Genomic DNA, 23,339 nt, shown 5'->3' with positions numbered 1-23,339 from the left:
ATGGCAAACAAATATTTTAATATCCGGTTTTTTTCAGTACACACCACAGCAGCAAATACAAATTTTAAATAATTTTTTTCAAAAACGAATTTCAATATTATATTATATTTAAAGAATATCCTGATATAAAATTGTTATTCATAAAATACAACACCACAATCCCCTTCAAGCGACCTGATAGAAAGACTTTTTAGTGTAGTGAGAAATGTCTTACAAATAGACGCTGATGCCTTAATGACCAAAATTTTGAAAATATTTTATCACTGAAATCTAATAATTATTTATAATCATTTTAATCATACATTTTTATATATTACATTCAAATCTAAAATTATTTTAGTCACATTTTAATAATTGTGATATCGAGTCAATAAATTTTAGCTCATTTCATGCATTTTCACAATTAAAATTCCTAAATTTAGGTCAGTCCAAAGCTTATATAAGAGTATAATAAAAATTTTATCTGTATCTAGATACATTTTTAAAAAAAATTGTATTTGTATCAAGTTAACTTTTTAGATTATGTATCTGTAGCTAGATTCATTTTAAAAAAGTATCTTTTAACAACTCTTGAAATTGTAAAAAGGGCTGTCCAAATATTTTTACAAGAATTTTTCGAATAGCCGGAAGTTCATTTAGGCATGATTCCACATTTATAAAATCCATATGCCGAGAATAATCTTTGTCAATTCGGATTCACAACTAAAAATTGATAATCAATTTTTCGGCTCTGTTGTTAAAAAATGCCATTTTCGATGGTTTAAATGTGGCCCTAATTATTGGATTTTTAAATTTCAGAGACTATATTAGCTTACAAAAATTTTATCCTAACACATCTGTTTACAAACGTGTGTATGTTATTACCCTGGAACAAAAACCATCATCAAAAAGATTTTTTCCGGCAAAATTTTCCATATTTCTCCCAAAAAAAAGGTATTTTTACCCAAATTGATCATGCAATTTGAGGATTTTGACCTGGCAAAATCCCTGTTTATAATCCGTATGTTGGGGTTATAGATTGATTTTTATACTAATTATAGATACATTTTGTTTTTAATTCTTTAGCTTTTTATATATTTTTCTGAGCAATTAATTTTTCCAAATCTCAAGTGATACATTTTTCTATATATTTGAACAATTATTATTATTTTTATTTTTATTTTCTTTGTGAGCAATTAGCTTCTCTTTTATTTAACTGAGCTTTGAGAGATTTAATTCTGTTCAGAATTTTTGTTCTGAGAGTATCTGATCTGATCTGAGCTTCTAAGAAGGATTTATAAATATGTCGCATCATCCGATCTTTGGTTCAACAATTAAAATCCTAGATGTATTTTTTACAAATTACAAATTAGGAATTACTATACGATAACCTTTTGCCAATAATTCGGTTTATATTTTTTTTAAATATATATATATATATATATATACACAAATATCATACTAGTAGATCTTGACCTTGGCTATTATTGTAACAAACAAGGATTTTTTTTAAAAAAAATTAAAGTAATGTCAAAATTATTGATAAGTAATTGATGACAATCGAAGGACATTAACTAAAATTAATTAGAATATTTATATATTTATTTAATAACAAATAATCGCTGGTCGAATTTTATAAAAGTTTTATAAAAAAAATGTGGCATATTATTCCAGGATTATCAATGGTATGTAATATTAAATTAAATAATTTTTTAATTTTATGAATACCTAGATATTCGTAGCTGTATATGTGGTTTGTTCATCGATAATTAATTACGGGGTCTCCTCTGAAGGTATTGTTTATATGTAAAAAATAAAAAATGTTTGCTTTGCTTGATCTTTAATGCTAAAATTAAGATTTTTAAAGTATTATTTCAATTCCATGATCTGAATCCAAGCCATTTTATCAGTATCAAACTAAAACCGAACAGGAATTGTTATGCCACTCGAATGAGCCAACCTTTACGAATTGATTTCTTTATCTTACCCGGTTTCCGAGCCTACATGAGTGGTGGGTGAGGGTAGGAACAGTTTGCATCCAATTTTTTTTGAGGGGGTGGGGTAGGGGGTAGGCTATTAAGAGGAGTAGACTAAGGTCAGGATTAGAGATTGTACTATGATAATGCATTCTATGTAAATTCTGAGGGTTTTTAATTGAATTAAGTTTACTAAAAAAATAACTCTTTTGCTTTCACAATATTATTTTGATAGTAATAGAGAGTACCATAATAATGTTGAAAATATTGCTGCCAGAGGAGGCGGGAATTTTCTAAGGAGGGAGGGGGGTAGATACAGATTTTTGAGGGGGTGTTTGCATCAAGTGAATATCCTGTCATGTAGACGCTGTCTTAAGTTTATGATATTCCAAAATTTTTTAATCATTTTTTTGAAATTATAATCTATTTTGATTGGTCCCCCCCCCATATCAGTTTAATAGATTTTCTTTGAAATCAACTATTTGACCGGCTAACCAAAGTAGAGTCTAGACGTGTATACAAATATTTCTCCATTTTTCTTGAATATAGTTTGATTTGATAAAAAAAAACATTTTATTTTGTAAAATAATATAATTTGCAAAATAATATAATTTGCAAAATAATATAATTTGCAAAATAATATAATTTCATAATATAATTTGCAAAATAATGTTAGAAAGAAAGAAAGAAAGAAAGAAAGAAATTAGGAAATATTCGAGTTCAAAGATTGCCACAAGGTTTTATCATTATTATTTCCATATTTTAAATTTATAAATTATAATAATAATATTTTGGAAAGGATTGAATGACGTTTTAGAATATGTTAGACATGGACATAGTACTACATACTATGTATATCGTCAAAGGGGATGATATTTTCTCGGCATACAATGTGGCTAGATGGAAATAAAATTTTATTTTTAACACTTTTTCTTGAAAATATATTATACATATATATATATATATACACATTCTCTCACGTTATATATAATTATGAATTTTATTGGGCATATGAAAAATATTTTAAATAATATAAATTATGATATTTTATTTATTTATTAATAAAACTACATCTCCCAACAATTCTTCTTTTTTTTAGAAGCATATATTAATTACATTACATTACAAACTATTTATTATTTATTTATAATAGTGATACAAATATTATATAAACTATTGTTAGTATACTCAAATGATTCTAATTATAATATTTATTACATAATTCTCTCAGAATTCAACTAAAATTGCACAGAATTTTAGTTATTTATTTTCCAATGTTTTAACGATCGTTTTTGTATTTTGTTTTAAGGTATACAATTAGGTCATATCGCAAATGTATTTTTCGATGAAGATATTAAAACATATTATTTTTATTAAAATTATCTTTTAAAATTTATTCTTATAAAATCGCTTATATCTTAAACGCCACATTGGTGACGATTGAGTTTAGAGGTATGTATTAAATTAAAAAGGTTAAAAAGACGAAGGATATCGTATTATGATGTCTAACGATGACTCCAAGATAGTTCTGAATATAAAAGGTATATTCCAGAGATCTTTAAATCGAAAAGTTAACATTCAGGACTATGAATATAATTTATAATAACTCATCTTTAAAATAAAAAATATTGTCGATCATAATAAAATAAGTTTTGTTCGTTACTAGTGAAGGTCAACGGTCCGGTCCTATCGGTCTTAGACCGGGACCAGACCAGACCGATTGTCGGACCGATCTTTTTTTTGAAAACCGTGGTCCGGACCGGTCTTTTTATTTTTCACGGTCGAGACCGCTGTCCGGACCGGTTTTTTATTATTATTTAAGTTTGCTTTACTATTCAATTAATATAATTTTTTTGTATATTTTATTTTATGATATTTTTCTAGATGAGTTATTTTAGATTTTGTTAATTTTTATTTTACAATATGAAAACCATAAGTTTGTCCAAGAAACATTTTACTTATAATCCCAATAAAAAACATAGAGTATGTGTTCACTGATACTAAATTTAATGTATCGTCAGCACAGCAACAAGTAACAAAATAATTGTTTATAATTTTTTAAGCAATAAATTAATCAAAATAAGCAATATTATTATTAAAATATTTTGGTTATTATTTATAATATAGTTCTATTTTTTCTTAAGAAACTGTCTCAATAATTCATTGTCAAAATAACTTAACCTTATTCTTAATAAAATAATTAGGTACCTTAAGCAGACATCTGATAAAACATAAAATATACACTTCTAATGATGAAAATGAAAATATCTCAAAAAACACAATCTACTCTTAATATAAATATTCCCTCCACAAGCACAAAATCATTTTCTTCAAAACCATTGGATAAATTTTATTGTTTATATAATACTCTTATATTTAATAAAACAAATTAAATAAAGATCGGTCCTGGACCGGTCTTTTTATTTAGGACCGTGGTCCGGTCCGAGGGTATCGGTCCGGTCTTATCCAAAAACCGGACCGTGACCTTCACTATTCGTTACTCCATAGTTTGGAGAAAATATTTAAGAATATCTCTAATATTTTCCTATAGCGAAATAATTTTTATGCCATACTAAAATGAGGCGGACAGATTTTTCGATCCAATTAAAAAATGTATTTGCTCACTATGTAATTTTAAATCTCTTGTTGTTGAACTTTTAAGAGATATATGCTATCTTAGGAGTAGGACTGACCGAGTTGGATAAAGACCTTCAGGTCATTGAAGATACCGTGCGTTTAGCAATGGCGCTCTCTTCCTTGGCAAAGGACCCAGGTAGAAGTTAACTCATTAAACATAAGCCGACGCAAGCTTCCCAAAACACCTATTATAAAAATAATAGCTATAGATAATAAATTCAATTGAAATAATAGTTAAATGACAACAAATTCAATCATAATAATTATATCCAATAATTATAAATCTAGTTTTAAACCTATATGCTTTCGTTACGGCAAGGCTAACTACATAACTAAAGATTGCAGAACTCATGCCATACAGATGATTCTATCAGGGACACTTCGATGGTCAATTTCTAATAAATCTACCATTGATGCAAAGATAAATGGTTAGCGATTTACAATAGATTTCGATGCAAGCGTTAAGTGCAATGTAAGATTAAGTATCCTGGAACGTATAGGTAAACCATCACTCCTGCGTATAAACTAGTTGGGTATAACAATATCAAAATCGAAGTGTTGAGTAAATGTACAGTTAAAGTCGAAGTAAAAAACTTTTCTAAATTTTTACTTATTTGGGTAGTTAAAGGAGTTTTCCTTATTCTTGGAATGCATTTTCTTAGACTTCCGGAAGAATTTTGGACAAATAATATAAATATGAATTCCCGCTTTAAATACTATTGCAAACGAAATTTTCTCTAGTTTATTTTTAAAAATTTAGGAGAAATAAAACTCCAACAAGCAGTTATCCGTATACAACCGAACGATTACCGATAGCTTTACCAGCAAGAAGAGTTCCATTTCAGCTGAAGCTGAGTTGGACAGACATTTAGACGAGGGCTTTAGCGGATAGGTGAATCCAACAACAACTCCAATCACTTGGGGTAGGCCAACGGTTAATATTTTAAAGGAATTCGGTGCCGTGAGGATATGCAGAGATTCTCGTTTAACAAAAATATTTAGCGATAATAGATAACGATTTATTACCAACTTTCGTCGACCTGACAAATAGGATCGCGGGTGGTGAAATATTTTCGAAGATAGATTTAAGAGATACATTTTTACAATTCGGAGTTAGTCTAGAATGAAAGAATCTTTTAGTAATTTCGACTCATGTCGGTTATTACTGATGTCTAAGATTCCCCTTTGGGTTGAGCAGCGCTCTGATAATATTTCAACACCTCATGCAAAACCTATTAAATGGAATACCTACGGTTAGTGATTTTTAGACGACGTAATTACGGGTGAGAATAATTTTTATGATAAACTTAAAAATATTAAGAAGATTTGATAAGGCTGGACTGACAACGATAACCGATAAAATTAAAATTGGAGCTAAAAGTCAGTTACTTATTTGAGTCATATTATTGACGAATTCGGAATTCACCTTTCAGAAGATAAGATATTGGGCATAGAAAATTGCAAAACACCGTCAAATGTGAAAGATTAACGTTCGTTTCTTGGAATGGTGAATTACCATGAGTTGTATATACAAAACATTCTATTTGCGTGCCATTACACTGACTAACTAGTAAAAATGTTAGGGAAAAATGATAAATTTAGTTGTTGAAAATTTAAAACGGTTGTAATTATTTTACTGATAGAACCCGATAATAATATGACATTATCCAAATAATATTGAGGTCGAGATTAGAATTGATTTTTGTATTTTGAACGATGCTGTTTATAGCTAAGCCGAATAAAGGCAGACCGAATAGATCCATTTGCAGTGTTCCTTGTGCTGATATTAAATAGTTTCTTTTCCCTATTGTTAATACGGTTAGGTACTGTAGCTTGATTGAATATAATTCTCTGGATAAATTTCTAAAAAGCATTTAAAGTATTGAAAGGCATTTTTTTTGACAAGTATGATGAATTGCAGCACTTTCTGAAGCTAGGAATATTCGGAATAATCTATGCTGCGTGGCCGGCAGATGTTCCACACTCTCCTTTGAAACCAAACCCTAATTGGTATGGAGACAGCAATTTTGATAAAGGTATGTATTTTCAATCGCAATTTTCAAAATTTCTCAAAGAGTTGAGAGCTTGGATTAGCGACGACTAGTCCAAATCGACTTGTTTATTCTTCGAACTATTTTTAAATATCAAAATTTCTAGCTGATCTATTGTAGTGTCAAAATTTATAACCGAACCGAACCAAAACTTTTAAGGAATAATCACAATATTTATTAAATATAATTCTCAAAAGGTTTTACTGGTAATTTTAGGATATCGGTTGCAACACTAAACCAAAAAAAAAAATTAATGAAATATTATTACTAATATAGTTTTTAACAAAATCTAAAATGGCCGCCAATAATAATTATTATTTTTACAAAATCCAATAAAACATGAAATAAATTTTAAAAAAAATATTATAAAAATTATATTTAAAAAAAAACAAAATTATTTCTAAATAAAACACATCTCTTAAATAATCAGTGTGGTTGTAATTTCTACAATAGCAAAATATCACTACAATAGTAACTCTACAATGGTAAGTGATTCCACAATCTTACACTTGAGCTGTTCGAAACTTTTCAGGTTCTTGGATATTTCTTATCTATTTTGAGGTAGGAGTATTAAACACTTATATTTATTTTTTTTTAAAATTTTTCCTATCTTTGGAGAACCATATTAAAAATCCTTGGAAAACATTTTTTACGATTTAAATAAAAAATACAAATTTTTATAAATTCCCCTTCTAGGACAGCAGACTTACATTAGCGTAACAAAACAAATGACATAAAATAATGTCAAAATAATTTATTATGACGATAAAGGACATTAATTCATAAAATATTTCGAAAATTTTTTAATAAAATTCGTAAAATTCTGGGTTGAATTATATAAAAAATGTTTCAAATTATTTCTCGATTTCTAATGGCTTTTTTTAAAGATATATTAAATAAAAATTAATTATTTTTTTTTCAATTTTATAATAACGACACGCAGATACTCATCGTTGTCACTTTAGCGTGTTGGCCGATAATTCAATGCAGGGTAACTAAAGGTATGCTTATATAATTGATATTAAAATTTATTTAACAAGTAATCATTTCAAATTTTCCATATAACCCCGGAGTCAAAACCGCTATTCCCTTATATTATCTACTTTACCCTAAACCGGGCAGCCAACCGTTAAAAATTTTTTTACCCCCCCCCTTCCCAACCCCCAATAAGAAGATATTTAGCTGGTTCATAGGAGTATTCAAGATTTTGCTAAGAAGGGAGAAGGAAGCACTGTTAGAATGATGTTTTATCCCCCATTAATTTTATTAGAGATCTTTACGTCCACTTATTGTGGGCCTTTATCTATATATTAGACTTTTATAAAATATAATTTGGGGTTTTTACTATTCTTTATTTTATTAAATATTTGGATTGTAATGGTTATTTGTAAAATTTTTTAATTTTTTACTGATTTCTATTTTCAAATTCTTCCCTATAATAATATATTGTATACATTTTTTTGAATTAGGTGGGGGATTTATCAGGACGTTACCTTGGCTTTTAAAGCAGTAGTAATTAATCTCAAATTATTTGAGTAAATTTCATCAAGTTTTACAAAGAATTTATGAAATCGATAAAGAGCGTTTATGGCATCTTCCAAATCATTAAACCATACACCAATTTCAATGAAGTTTCACTAAAATAACTTAATTTTTATAATAATAAACTTATAAATATAGGTAAATAAAAATTTTATTCACTCAAATTAAACCGTTTTGAATGTGAATTATAAAACATTTATTCACATCTTTAAAATCCACTTTAAATTTCTTTTTTTTCAAATTTAAAAATAATTATTCTGTAATTTATAATTTAAATACCATACTATCTTTTCAAAATATTCTATAAATTTAGATATGTAATTCCTGACCTATGTTCTAGCAACTATAATGATTTATATTACAACGTATTAATATTATAAAAATTATCTCCGCTAACAAACACCATTATGAAAATATAAAATTAACAAAATTGTTACTATATGTTTATCAAAACCGAATAATGATACAATCTAAGAAATAAAATCAAATATAAAGTATACTCAGAGGAGTTGAAATGTTGACTGAAGTTATAACTAATTGAGTATCGCATTTTACAAAAATCTAAATATAATATAACGAGTATATTTATAATGTATTTAAAATCATTTAAACCTGTAGAAAATTTACCTTTACCATAGTAATTATCAACAATAATAGCATCGTGTAATTTAGATTTTTAAAGTGGAACATAAAAAAAACATAAATTATTATGATAAAGTTTTTTTATATATTTATTTTTTAATAAATTTTCAAACTGATCAACAAAAATGTTTAGAGAAATTAATTTTATAAAATTATTTTAAAGGTAGTACGTTCATTTTAAACTATTTAATTACAAATAGTTTGGATGAAGAAAAATAACTTTACTTGTTTATATTTATATATATATATATGCATGCTGAGGTGTTAAACCTTTTTTAATTTATAAATTATAATCAAAAATATATATTATTTAAATCATGAAAAATACAATTTAAATTATTATTCTATTATAAATTATTCTTTAAATTTACTCAAAAACTATCCAGGCCCACTTTAAACAAGCTATTGGCTTACTCTTAAACTCATCTAATTATCGTGATTAGAACTACATGTTTTAGTAAATAGCCTTCTTTTTTTATGTTAAATCTCATATTTGAAAATTCTTTATAATTTACTTATCCCCATAATATTTGAGTATAAGATAAGTTATATTCAATATTTTCATCTTTAACGCTGTACATTAAATTAATTACTGTTCGTAAAAATATTTTATAAGTTAAAGATATTAAAAATTATAAATTTGTTGGAATGAGATTATTTTAATTTAATCTTTGGGTAATAATAAAAATACTTAAACAAGGTATATATATATTGAATTAAAAATAGGTAAAATAGAAAAATTTTATGAATATCAAATAAGGACAATATATATATTATAACAAATCTAAAGGTTCGGCACGATATATAAATTAAATTATTTATTATGCTAAAATCGAGTAAAATCTTTTTAGTACAATAACTTCACGAAGACAGGGATTAAATCAAGGCTTAAAAATTATCCCTATGATCGTCGCCAATAAAGTGTTTTATTAAATAAGTAAAATAAGTAAAGTAAGTAAAAGTATCTTTAATACAAAATATCACGTATATATATATAATGAATTCAATCCTTCAGGTTATGTAATTTACAAACTAAAAGTTAATATTATATTCAATATAAATTCAATTTACAATTACATTTATATTACAATAAGTTATATTCAATATTTTCAACTTTAACGCTGTACATTAAATTGATTACTGTTCGTAAAAATATTTTATAGGTTAAAGAAAAAATTGGAATAAGATTATTTTAATTTAATATTTGGGCAATAATAAAAATACTTAAACAAGGTCTATATATATATTGAATTAAAAATACGTAAAATAGAAAAATTTTATGAATATCAAATAAGGACAATATATATATTATAACAAATCTAAAGGTTCGGCACGATATATAAATTAAATTTTTTTATTATGCTAAAATCGAGTAAAATCTCTTTTAGTACAATAACTTCACGAAGACAGGGATTAAATCAAGGCTTAAAAATTATCCCTATGGGAGTTTTGCTAATAATTTTGTGTTAAAAAGAGGGTAAAATATAGAATATAATTAAAAATATATAATACAATATGCTAAAAAATGGGGTAGGGGTGGATTCTCAATTAAGTAATTACATTAATTAGTGCTTAAAAAGAAACGATATATATATATAAATATTTTTGTATTTTTTTTCCTTACCTTAAATAGAGTAAATCTTTGCTCTCCAATGCCTTGATTCTTATTTTATGAGTCAAATCTTTAAATAAAATGAATGTTTTAGGAGAATCGTGAGTATTTTCTATCTATTTACTTTTTTATTTCTGCTCAAATAATTGTTTTAGTATAACATTTATTGGGTTAGTGGTAAGAAATAATAATCCTACATGAGAGATTTACTTAAAGCTAAATTTATGACAAATTGCTTTGGATAAATAATCATATAAGGTGGATGTATATAAATAATTTTTAATTTTATTTATTTATTTAAATGCTTGTTTGTTAATTAAAGTGAGAGATTATTTTCTTTAAACTATTAAATTTCGATTATGGGAAAAATTCCTTATCCCAATAATATACCAAATGTTAACGGAATGGAAGTTGATATGGAAATTTTATCATTTCAGCTTTATATTCAATTATGGTCTTTCAATTAGTATTTTCTTGGTTTTTATATCTTTATTAAACAATTATTATTTTTTATCTAATTGATTAAATTTGAGTTAATATACTACAAAAATTCAAACAATTTTAAATAAGAAGTTATTTTATCTAATAAATTTATTGATTAGTTACAAGAAATTTATATATATATAAAAAATTTTAAAATAACATCATAAGAATAGTTTTAAAAAATTTAATTTCATTATTAAATCTAAATACACGATGCTTTTATTTTTGATACTTGCTAAGATATATATAACATCTTCCACATGTAACATGATTTTATTCACGATAATATTATAAATATATATATATCACATTTTAGTAGACTTTTGTCAAATGGAATTTCCAATTGTTTATGACTTCAATCGCCATTTCAACTCTACAGTGTATTTGTTTAAAATATATATATAAATACAAATAAAATATTTTAAGATATAGAGCTAACGCTTCATTGAATTTGGTAGAAGGTTTAGTCATTTGGGAGATGCCACAAATTTTATATCATGATCCCATTTTATATTCCACTTATTTCCTTCAACAAAAATACTATAACGATCTAAAATTAATTACTAGAGCTCTTAAAACTACGGTAAAAAAAAATATATTTAAAAATAAATAAAAACTCATGTAATACCTATATCTATTTTTATTATTGAGTTTTGTATTTTGTAATGAACAAGTTCTATATAGACACGAATCCTATGTTATTACAAGCTATCATCGCGGATAAAGATGTTAGTTCGAGCTTATCTTATGGGACGCTATCAATATCATATAGTTCTCATATTCATCATATTCACGATTATAGATATATTACTGATAATAATATCACAAATGTGAGTATCTAAATGATCTTAATTTTTTTTATCTTCTAACATATCTAAATCTTTTTCGATAGCTAAGATTTAGGCAGCCTTACGGAAACTCACTTCAAATTCATGAATTCCACGAATCATATATAATTGTGAAAGGTTTCTTGAAAAATCCATTCAAAAAATTGAGATCCATATTTTACAACTTATTGAGCAACGATTCAAGTTACATTCCTAAAGTTAATGTCATTCTGCAAAATTGTCAGAATAATAGCACAAGTAAATATATCTAAATTTCATTTTTAATACTGATATTGAAATTTATCATTTGTAGTCTTTGGCTTATCTAACTTTAAAACTAATTTTGGAAAAAAGTAAAATATTTTTAAATAAAATTTAAATGCATATATTTTTAGCCCTTTACATAGATCAACCGTTTGTTCTTGATTATGTGTTAGTCAAAGGAATTTACAATCTGATTATCTCCAACGAAAATTCGACAATTTTTATAAAGTTATTATAAAAAATATATAAGACTCATAAATAAAATACCTGTCCTAAATATTAATAATCATAACATAAATCTACCCTAATATCCTTCCAATAATGTAGACACTAACTCCAACCTATTCATAGATTTAATATATACATCCGTTATTCAATACCAAAAGGGCGAACTTAGTTACAATTTGACCATGTTCGAGACACCACGTAGAGATATGAAGCTGGCATTAAATTATTGGGAAAATTTTTCTATCTCACAAAATATGAAGGTCATCATAAATAATAAATTTGGATAAAAATTATATTTAAGGTTTACTAATTTAGATATACATTCGTTTTTTATGTCATGATATTATCTTTATAAAAAGGTACACATTTAAATTTATTCCCCAAAAATGATTCAAATAAATTTATTAAAAAAATATATATTATTTTCGAGGTAATTTTTTTCTACACTTTTTTCACCCAAGAATTATTTATTTTAGGAATTTCCATGTAATTTATTCCTATTACGCTTAGTAATCCAAAAATTTAGCTATAATGTATAATATATTACATATATTGTTTGAGCCAAGTAAGGCATTCATATTTCTTATATTAGAACAATTAGCAAAAGAATTAGATCTGATTGTTTTAAAAAATTGAGAATACCAATTATTAATAAAATATAAAATAAGATAACAATAGAAGTCAACTACAATAAGTCCGCACTTTGCACTATTCGACTTCGTGGCATCAATGATGGTCTAAAACATAAAATTAACCTAGGAAGGAATCAATATGTAATGAAAAATATATTATTATTAAAATATCATCGACTGTGAAATAACCAAAGAATTATATAAATCTTTTATCTTTCGCTATTTTATATTTTTAAAGGCAATCATCGATCAAAACAATGAAACGCTTACCATCAAAAATCATCTAAATTTCATTAGCGATACTACTTTGAAAAATAATTTTATAGTTTATAGCATAACGTGTGAATTGAGATACAATTTGTCGGAAGATGAAGATAAAATTATAAAAGTGACTACATTTTCTACATGGAAAATTATGAAGCGTTTGTATCTATAATTTTTATAATTATTTTTTTATTACAATTTAAATTTTTCTTATTCAATGTTAATAAATTGATAATAAAATTTTTTTTTGTTTCATTCGCCTTCCTATTTAATGTCTGATTAAAAAGAAAATCATTAAATATATATATTATTTTATATGTTTGCCTTATTAAATATCCAAAAGTACTATTTATTAAAATAATAGTATATTTCTACAATATAAAATAATTACAATATTCTTCTAATTTACAAATAACTACAATATTCTTCTAAGGTTAAATTAATGACAATATTCTTCAAAATTAAATTTTTGGCAATATTTATCACTATTCAATTATCAATTACAAAACAATCGATCATCAGAAATTAAAATTTTTACGTTGTCCTTATATTTTTTTCCTTTATCAAAAAATACAGTAATTTTCAATTAATAAATGATTATATTTAATTAGGGTTATAAAATAATTTATATAATAAAAAATCATTAACTGTTAATGCTAAATGAATATCCATATCTAATACAGAACGAAAATACAATTTATATGTATTAATCTAATCAAATAATTAAATTAACCCCTCATTTAAAAATTTAGATAGTCTTATTATTTGTAAATAATAAAATCAAATATATATATGTAATACTTAATAGAATTATGAAAGGAATCTTTCAAGGGAGTGGCGTTAATAGGGAGGGGGTGAGGCGGGTAGGGGTGAGCCCCCTGAAAAATTTGAATAGCCCCCTGACAAAAAATTTATTTTTAATGTCTCCTTAATATCCCCTTGAACTAAAAATAAATTTTTTTGATTGCCCCCTACTGGATTTCTTTTATAATTCCATTAAGTAATATATAGATTTAATTTTATTATTTATTAATAAGACTATTTAAATTTTTATTAAATGAAATACTATTTTAATTATTAAATTTAGATTAATACATATAAATTATATTTTCATTATGTCAGCTTGCAATCAAATTCTGTATTATATAATATAATATCAATAACTCACTAAATATTAATTTAGCTTTAACAGTTTAAGTATAATTGACTTTTATAGATTATTAAATAATACTAATTAAATAATTATAATCATTATTTAAAATTAACAAATTTAATATTGTAAATAACCGAGTTAAAAATTACAAATCAACTATATTATTCAGTTTTAAATTAAATTAGCCCTCTTCCTAAAAATTATTTTAAGTTCCAAATAAGAATAGGAGATTTCTTTATAAAAAGTAGACATATAGTTTATAATCCTTTATTATATACAATTGGTAATAAAATATTTGGTAAATGCCACTTTTACAGGCGTATTTGACAGTTATATAAAATATTAAAGTTAATATTATAATAAAAAAATTTGATAATTAGTAATAATTTGCATTCAATTCTTTGACGATATTTATTTAGTTAAAAATTTTAGTAAAAATTAAACACTTACTATTCATCCCACAAGATGGATGTAATAATTAAATATCTTTTCTTCTCTTTATTACGTATTTTTAGGTTAGCTATTATTTTCTTTTTTTGAAAAACAGTTTCGATATAAATTTTCAATACGAGTATATTTTTGATATTATTACAAACTACTATTATCTTAAGATATAATATACCAACTCGAGGTGGTGTGGCAATAATAAAATCTTGATTGCTTTCATCATCTCATCACACTGGTCAAAATGTTTTATGTAAATAACTTAAAGCTTCAATAAATTTACATTATTTCTGTTAAGATTTTTAGTGTGTTTGTTTTATCAATTTATCTAACATAATAAATTCTGATATAAGTTAACATCGTGATCATGACTATGACTGCAAATTAACCAGCTTTGTGTGGAAATGTAAGTTAAGGTTATTACTACAGCTGCTGAGAGCATATGATTGCATATTTTGGATAAGCAATAATGGTCAATTGTGTCGTTTATGTATTAAAAATGGAAGATAATCTTTTATAAATTTAAAATCTCACAATAATTATCTCGATTACTTATCTAGCTTCCATCATATCATCTGAGAGGCTAACCACAATATAGTTTTATGATTTAAATTGGTCGTTTATAATCTCTTCTTCAAGAATTGTTGATTTGGTAAGGCCTATAAAATTTTCCTTATTAGTCCATTCTATAAAACATTGTCTAAAATGGTAACAGAGAGTTATATTAGTTTCTAAACTTTTTGTCAATATAAGTTGCTAAAAATTATATTATATTAAGTGGTTTTTAGAAAACCATTATCAATTGAGGCATATGTATGATTTAATTAATCTTTTTTATCACTTGTAATTCTTTAGACGCAAATTTTTTTTTATATCAGAAATCGAAAATACTTTATACTGTAATAAAATAGATTTTGTGTTAAAAAATATTATTTTTAGAAATGTCTTGTATGGCTTTAATTATTTATATGCCAGTTTATTATTTGTATGCATAATATAATAAATGACAAAATATGGAATTGAGAATAATTGTTCGGAGTTAGCTGATTTTAAAAAAGTATAATATATTAATATAAAGCCTGCCGAAGGCCGGGGAAAAGCGGACCGACACAAATTAGGGGACATGGGATTTTTGCCCCCATAAAAATTCTTTTAGTTGAACCCCCTGAGATTGTATATGCTAGCGACGCCCCCGAAATTTTAAACACATTCTCCATGATTTTGTTTATATTTAATTTTATATATAAAATAATATAATTAATATAGGGGTATGAGTGAAGAACGCTAATTTTAATTTCCTTATTTTATTTATTTTTGTTTAGTTAGTGAAGTAGAATAGGTTAGGATGCAAATGGAAGGAATAGGAGAGTGGTATGAGGTTATCATCATTATTGACTGGAGTGACAAAATACGTGATTTACCCATATCTCATATTATATTATATTCGCTGGACACATAATTTGAGAAAGAAGATAAATGTGATGTCTTAGATTAGAGAAAATTTAAGAAACTTTTTCCACTTTTATATTCTTTAATTAAAATTGGAACAGATTGGGTGATATGGCTAAAACAAGTAAATAATATTGCCATTGAGGCTTATAAGAAACAATAAAGATACTTTAAGAAACTCTTCTCGGACATGGATTTTAGTTTGATGTTATTGGATAAATTCTAAATTCAGCAATGAAATCAAATAATAATATTTGCTTTTGGAATATACAAAAAACAATGAGGCATTAGGAATGGGTAGTAATTCTATATCTTTACCTGCCATAAGGATTAATTAGTGTTTATAAGTGGACAATTTCTTTGAAGATGAATTTTAACATTTTGAAAAAATAGGCTCAAACATGGGCCTTTATTCATGTGTATAAGATATCTAGCTGGAAGAGTATATAATTTGATCAAAGCGTTTTCAAGGTTGCCTATTGATCATTTAAATTAAAACTCGAGAACATGGGCCTCAAGTGTGCATAATATTCGTTAACAGATTTTAAATTGAAGCACAATACCAGAGTGGCTACAATTAGACCTTAATCATTAACAGGGTCAAGAGTGAATACGAAACGAATCTAAATGTAGGCATGAAAGCGATGTGATTATATCAAATCCAGCAAAGCTGGAAGAGGCTGGATAAAAATATAATCATAAACTCTAACTCAACTCATAGAATGTTTAGTTGTTAACGTGGCGATAGTTAACTCAAAAAAATAATAAAATAATATAATAATCTTTTTTTATGTATCTTATATTACTTGTTATTAAAATAGTTTTAAAAAAAAACACGGGGTTAATATATTATGTTTTACCAAACATTTTTCGTAGTTGATTTTTAAAGTTGAAGAAACTTTATATATATATTAAAAAAAATTCTTTTTCTGTTATAAAAAATTTTTTTTTTTTTAAATAAAAAGGTTAAATATTCCAACATTGATAACGTATTGAAATTTTTATAAAACTGAAAAGTATAGGATGATTTTTATTTTATTGTGGACAATTACTTTGGTACAAATAACATTTTCCACAGGTAAAAAAAAAGGATATAATTTGTATAAATATATATGCCATATTATAGTTGACTTTTGTCATATGCGATATCCACTAATTTACGACTTCAATCGACACTTCAACTCTTCCGAGTTAGACATTTATTAATAATTGTTACATTAAAACAGAGATTATGAATTAGATACAATATTTATTGCTAAGAATTAAAAATTGAAAATAATTTGTTAATAAATTAGTGAATTAGTTAGTTATTATTTTAAGTATTATTTATGTATTATATGATATCTATACTTTTTTATAAAAAAAAATTTACTTATTTTTTTATAACAGCTATTTAACTAACTCTTCGTTGAATTTGGTCGATGGTTTAATCATTTGGGAGATGCCACAAAATCTTTTTTTTTATTCCAATTTCACAACTTACGTTTATTTCCTTGATGACAAATACATAAATGATTTGAGATTAATTACTAGTGCTCTCAATGCTTCGGTAATTTATTTTTTTTTCTTATTAAATTTTTAGAATTTTTATAATGCTTAGTTTTATATAGATACTAATCCCAAGACCTTAAAAGCCATCCTCGCCCATGATGATATTAATTTGAATCCAACTAGTGGAGTAAATCATTCTCACATTTATAATATTAACTATAACAGATACATTACTGACGATGGTGTCACTGCTGTAAGTATACAAAATATAAATAGATTCAATATTTTTATAGTTAAGATTGGTTCAACCTTTCGAGAGATCAATTAATGTTTATGAGTTTCACGAGTCATACATAATCTACAGAGGTTTGATGCTGAAGGACCACCCATTCCTTAAATTGACTGTCACATTTTCCAATATATTGAACAATAGCTTTAGTTTTTTTGCCAAGGACAGGCCCAAGGTTAATATCATCCTTAAAAATTGTCAAAACAATACTGAAAGTAAAAAAAAAATTAACTCAATTCAAATTTTTATTAAAATGTTTGTTAATTTCATTTTATATAGGCTATGGTTTGGCCAACTTTAAATTCAGTTTCGGAAAACGTAAAAATTAGATAGATATTAATTTTTGTATATAATTTAATTTAATTATTTTTACAGCAATTTACGTTCACCGAGAAGCAGCCTGCGATTACGTGTTATTTCAAGGAGTTTATAATTTAGTTTTCACTGAAGAGAATTCAATAATTTTTCTAAAGTATACGTTGATAAAAATAAGAATATAAAAACTAGCGTTAAAATTGTTATTCATTTTACAGAAATCTACCCTTGAATCCTTGCATTCGTTTGCCCTATTCAAGTTTGTGCGTTACTGACTTAGTATACGCGTCAGCTATTGATTATTACTATTATCCGCTTACCTACAAATTGAAAATGTTTGAGATGCCTCTTAAAGATATGAAAAACGCGATAAAATATTGGGGAAATTTTTCGATCTCACAAAATACGAAGGTCATCAATAAATTAATAATTTTTTTGAGGTTCATCTAATTTCGATGTTCATTCGGTATATATTTCGTGATATGACCCACCTATCTTTGCTGTAACTAAAAAAGCATACATTTCTAAATTTATTCCCCAAAAATAGTGCCAATAAATTAATTTGAAAAATTCGTATTATTTTCAATGTATTTATTTTTACATCTCTTATCTGCGAGAGGTTTCCTTGTAATTTTTTTCCTATCACTCTTTAAGCCAATTATGTAATAGCCACCAAAAATTTATATTATATATTCCATATACATTTTTTAAGCCGAGTTATTCATTCATATTTCTTATATTAGAGAGTTCTCAGAGGAATTAGTTCTAATATTATTTATTTTCAAAATTTCTAATACCAAAAATGATTTTAATAAAATATAAAATAAGTTGACAATCCAGGTGAACAGCAATAGATCTGCTCTTTGCACTCTCCTGCTTCTTAGCATCAATAATGGTCTAAAATATACGATTAACTTAGGAAGGAATCAATATGTAATTATAAATATATTATTAACTGCGAATTATCGTTTCAAAATCATATAAATCTTCTTTACTATTTTATATTTTTAAGGCAATCATCGAACAAAACAATGCAACGCTGACCCTTAAAAATCATCAAAATAACATTATCGATACTACTTTGATAAATAATTGTATAATTTATAGCATAACGTGTCATTTGAGAATCAATTTGTCCGAAGATGAAGATAAAATTATAAATGTGACTACACTTTCTACGTGGAAAATTATGAAAAATTTGAATCTATGATTTTATATATATATATAGCTTGTGTTGTTTTATCATATGAGTGGTTGAAACAAACTAATTATTTATCTTAGATTCATTTTAAATAAAATTGCCATATTTATAGGCGTGGGTATTTTAAACGTAATTCAATTAAACAATTCTTAGATTAATACTTTTAAGGAAAAAAGGGCACTTGATACCATTCTAAAATAATAATATACATTTTAAAAAAATATATATTCGCTTTGTCTTTAACTAATCTGCGTTTATATATGATAAGGGTTATTTTTCATGTTATATAAGAAAACGTAAGATAATTATATTGACTAGTTTTACATTAGGCACCTTTATAGAGTATAGTTTTAGGTATCCAATCATATATTATTTTTTATATTATCTATAGAACAACAAGAGCTATAGCCAATTTTGTAAAATTGGTTCGACTAACCCCAGTCTTTCCTATATTTATAAAAATCTAATATTAATTCTCTATTCCTATAGGTAGGTATTCAAAAATAAATTTAAGTTACATTATAATGTTTAATAATATTATTTATAATGACAATTCAGATATTTAATTGCTATTTTATTCATATCCTCCCTGATAACGCAGTGCAGTATACACCTAAAAGTATGATAATTTTTTTTCATAAATTAATCTAAATTATTGAATTTATTTTTAAAATTTATTTATTAAATGTTTTGACCCATCAAAACATAATCTAAATAATAATTTTTTAATAAAATTTTAAAAAAAAATCTAACTTATTTAAGTGGTCCTAACAAATATTTAATAATTCAAAAAAAAAATTTTAATCGCAATTTAATACTCAAGATTATTATTACGAATCGTAAAAAGGAATATTATTCGAATGAGAAATGACAATAATTCCACATATATTGTTGATTTTGTTTGTATATATATATATACACTATCGCTGGGGTGGCCTAATGGGTTAGATGTATGATTGGAAACAGAATGACGAACAAGGACGCAGGTTCAATCCTGGTAAGGAGCAAAAAACTTTCGAGTTTTTCTTCGATGACTGATGTGTAAAGACATATGGTAAAATGAATTTCGGAGCTTAGAGATGACACCTCGGTCACCGACAGGCCTGGACAGCCGGGTGATAAGGATACCTGTCCAATAAACAAAATGATGGAAAAAAATAGAAATATGCATATGAAAGCTAGCTCCAAGCGACGCGCAGGGTGTAGTCCTCCATCCTGTGAAAAGATAAGGTCAAAGCAAAGAAGATAAGATTAGCAAGTTTGAATATTGGGACGCTTAAAGGTAAGACGAGAGAATTGGCATCAATGTTGAACAAGAGAAAAGATGATATAGCGTGCATGCAAGAGAACAAAATGGAAAGGTCAGAAGACTTTAATGATTGGAGATGGGTATAAATTGTACTATAATGGAATTGTTAGCAATAGGAACGGTGTCGGCATCATCCTCAGTCAAGATCTAACCTCCTCAGTAGTAGAAGTCAACAGGATCTCTGATAGCCTAATGAGCATAAAACTCTGGATTAATCAATCAATACTAAACATCCTATCAGTATATGCTCCTCAAACGGGTTGCAAGGAAGAAGAAAAAGATGACCTTAGAGCTATCCTTGATGAAGCTGTAATGGAAATCCCTAAGGATGACCTAGTAAGAATTGGTGGTGACTTAAATGCGAATGTGGGGAAAGCAAGAGATAGCTACGAAAGGCATCATGGTGGTTTTGGATATGGAGAAAGAAATGATAAAGGAGAGCACGTACTGAAATTTGCGCAAGCCTTCGATTTTGCCTTAACTAACACCTATTATAGGAAAAAAGACAGTCATTTAATAACATACGAAAGTGGTACAAGGAAAACACAGATAAATTACATGCTAATCTCTCGCAGAAGATTAAAAGATGTAATAGACTGCAAAGTCATCCCAGGAGAAGATATCACCGCACAACTCAAGCTACTAGTCGTGGATTTACACATCTTAAATAAATCCACTCAAAACAAGATAAAACTGGAACCATGCATCAAATGGGGCAAATTAAAAACAATGACAGAATCAATGCAAACATTGAAACATTAGATTCCTCAAAAGTCAGTGAAAAAATGTGGACAGACCTTTCATCCAGATTAATCGACACTGCCAAATCGACACTAGGCTTGACAAGGGGAGGTAACAAATCATACAAAGAACTATGGTGGTGGAATGAAGAGGTACAAATTAGTATACAGGAGAAAAAAAGCCCTTTATAAAATATGGTACAAATCTAAAAACCCAGATTACAAGACAAATTACAAAAATCCAGAATAGCTACAAAGGCTGTGGCTAGAGCCAAATCTATGGCATACGATGACATGTCTAAAGAACTACATACCAAAGAAGGGCAAAATAAAATATACAGATTAGCCAAACAGCGAGAAAAGAACTCTAGGGATATAAACTGAGCTCCAAAAGTAATCAAAAATAAAGATGGAAATTGATAATAAAGGAAAAAGAAATAATGTATAGATGGAAAGAATATTGTAGCTTCTCGACAACAAAGCTAGGGGTCCAGACGATATTCCAATAGAAAGCCTTAAAGCACTAGGAGATGATGGAATACATCTCCTCACAAATCTGTACAATAAAATACTTGGAAATGAAGAGGTTCCCCAAAAATGGAGAGCTATCTAGTTCCTATCTTCAAAAATAAAGGAGATCCACACAAGTCAAAATTACAGGGGAATAAAACTAATGTCACACTGTCTAAAACTATAAAAATAATAGAAAAAAGATTAAGAGATATAATCGAAATCGGAGAGACTCAGTTTGGCTTTATGCCTGGAAGATCAACAACCGATGCTATCCATGCAATTAGGCAAATGAGTGAAAAATACAGGGAAAAGAACATCGATCTAGAAAAGGCCTTCGATAGAATTCCAAGAAAACTTATCTGGTGGGTGCTACGCCACAAAAAGGTTTCCTAAAAATATATAAGAATAATACAGGATATGTATATGGGCCATACAACAATGGTCCATAGCAAAACAGGTACCTCAGCAGGCTTCACAATAGCCAAAGGAGTTTATCAAGGGTCGGCTCTCAGCCCACTTCTCTTTATTACAGTAATAGATGTATTAGCACAGTCTATACCTCAAACAGTCCCGTGGAATATGATATTTGCAAATGATATTGTGATACTTGCCGAATCCAATGATGAAATGAAAGAAAGATTAGTGAGTTGGATAAATATCCCAGAAAAGCAGGGATTAAAAATAAATAGAGAAAAGACGGAGTATATGGTGATAGGAGAAGATGAAACAGAGAGTATTGATATAAATGAATGGCAGATATTGGCAATTGCAAGCTGCAAATATTTGGGCTCCACTATACAAACAAACGGCACAATAGAAAAAGAAATAAAGAGTAAGATTAATCAAGGGTGGCTAAAGTGGAGATCTTTATCTGGAGTGCTATTTGATAAAAGAATCCCACACAAATTAAAGGGAAAAATTTACAGTTCCATAATACAACCAACTATTCTATATAGTTCGGAAACATGGCCAACCAAAGAATCAGACGAGAGAAGTCTACAAACCATGGAGATGAGAATGCTGAGGATGATTGCTGTGGTAATAAGAAAGGATAAAGTGCGCAGTGCAAGAATACTAAGTAGTTTAAAGGTAGTGCCTATTAAGACTAAGTTAATGGTAAATAGACTTAGGTGGTATGGGCACACAATGAGAAGGCCTATGAACTACATAGAAAATAAAGTTAAGAGTTTGGAAGTGATGGGCAAACGTAAAAGAGGTAGGCCAAAACTTCAATGGGGCCATAAAGTTAGAGCCAATATAAAGAAGTATAAATTAGATAAAAGAGATTGTATTAATAA

General features: G+C 26.6%; 1 protein-coding gene and 4 long non-coding RNA genes across 6 annotated transcripts; all 5 read left to right on the top strand.

Annotated features, from left to right (window-relative positions):
• The first annotated feature begins 1,530 nt into the window (after positions 1 to 1,530).
• On the top strand, positions 1,531 to 3,080 carry LOC135927795 (uncharacterized). Its single transcript, XR_010572181.1, has 3 exons — positions 1,531 to 1,664; positions 1,712 to 1,772; positions 2,755 to 3,080. It is a non-coding gene; the product is annotated as an uncharacterized LOC135927795 (long non-coding RNA).
• A 2,582-nt stretch (positions 3,081 to 5,662) lies between these two features.
• LOC135927796 (uncharacterized) lies at positions 5,663 to 11,716 on the top strand. 2 transcript variants are annotated; one of them, XR_010572183.1, is made up of 3 exons: positions 5,663 to 5,845; positions 7,587 to 7,644; positions 11,597 to 11,716. It is a non-coding gene; the product is annotated as an uncharacterized LOC135927796 (long non-coding RNA). The 2 variants fall into 2 exon arrangements; XR_010572182.1 differs by having other exon boundaries at positions 5,663 to 5,875.
• Positions 11,717 to 11,948: 232 nt separating this feature from the next.
• On the top strand, positions 11,949 to 12,164 carry LOC135928902 (uncharacterized). The gene is made up of 3 exons (XR_010572405.1): positions 11,949 to 12,007; positions 12,063 to 12,102; positions 12,145 to 12,164. It is a non-coding gene; the product is annotated as an uncharacterized LOC135928902 (long non-coding RNA).
• A 116-nt stretch (positions 12,165 to 12,280) lies between these two features.
• On the top strand, positions 12,281 to 13,217 carry LOC135928901 (uncharacterized). The gene is made up of 3 exons (XR_010572404.1): positions 12,281 to 12,501; positions 12,910 to 13,014; positions 13,112 to 13,217. It is a non-coding gene; the product is annotated as an uncharacterized LOC135928901 (long non-coding RNA).
• Positions 13,218 to 20,854: 7,637 nt separating this feature from the next.
• LOC135928113 (uncharacterized) lies at positions 20,855 to 21,912 on the top strand. The gene is made up of 4 exons (XM_065464467.1): positions 20,855 to 21,097; positions 21,319 to 21,376; positions 21,476 to 21,575; positions 21,747 to 21,912. Exons 1-4 carry the CDS (start codon positions 20,855 to 20,857, stop codon positions 21,910 to 21,912), a joined length of 567 nt encoding a protein of 188 aa, XP_065320539.1.
• The last annotated feature ends 1,427 nt before the right edge of the window (positions 21,913 to 23,339 follow it).

Source organism: Gordionus sp. m RMFG-2023, chromosome 4, assembly GCF_954871325.1.
Source record: "Gordionus sp. m RMFG-2023 chromosome 4, tfGorSpeb1-WG-v2, whole genome shotgun sequence".
NCBI lineage: Eukaryota > Metazoa > Nematomorpha > Gordioida > Chordodea > Parachordodidae > Gordionus > Gordionus sp. m RMFG-2023.
Note: the sequence above shows the minus strand (reverse complement) of the source record. Positions and strands in the feature narration are given on the sequence as shown.

Bases quoted from the DNA above. Each gene is read 5' to 3' on its own strand.
- LOC135928113 (XM_065464467.1), top strand. From the start codon at position 20,855: ATGATTGGAGATGGGTATAAATTGTACTATAATGGAATTGTTAGCAAT. The intron at 21,377-21,475 runs GTAATAGACTGC...ACTCAAAACAAG, and splicing joins CTCGCAGAAGATTAAAAGAT to ATAAAACTGGAACCATGCAT. The intron at 21,576-21,746 runs GTGGACAGACCT...CTAAAAACCCAG, and splicing joins TCAAAAGTCAGTGAAAAAAT to ATTACAAGACAAATTACAAA.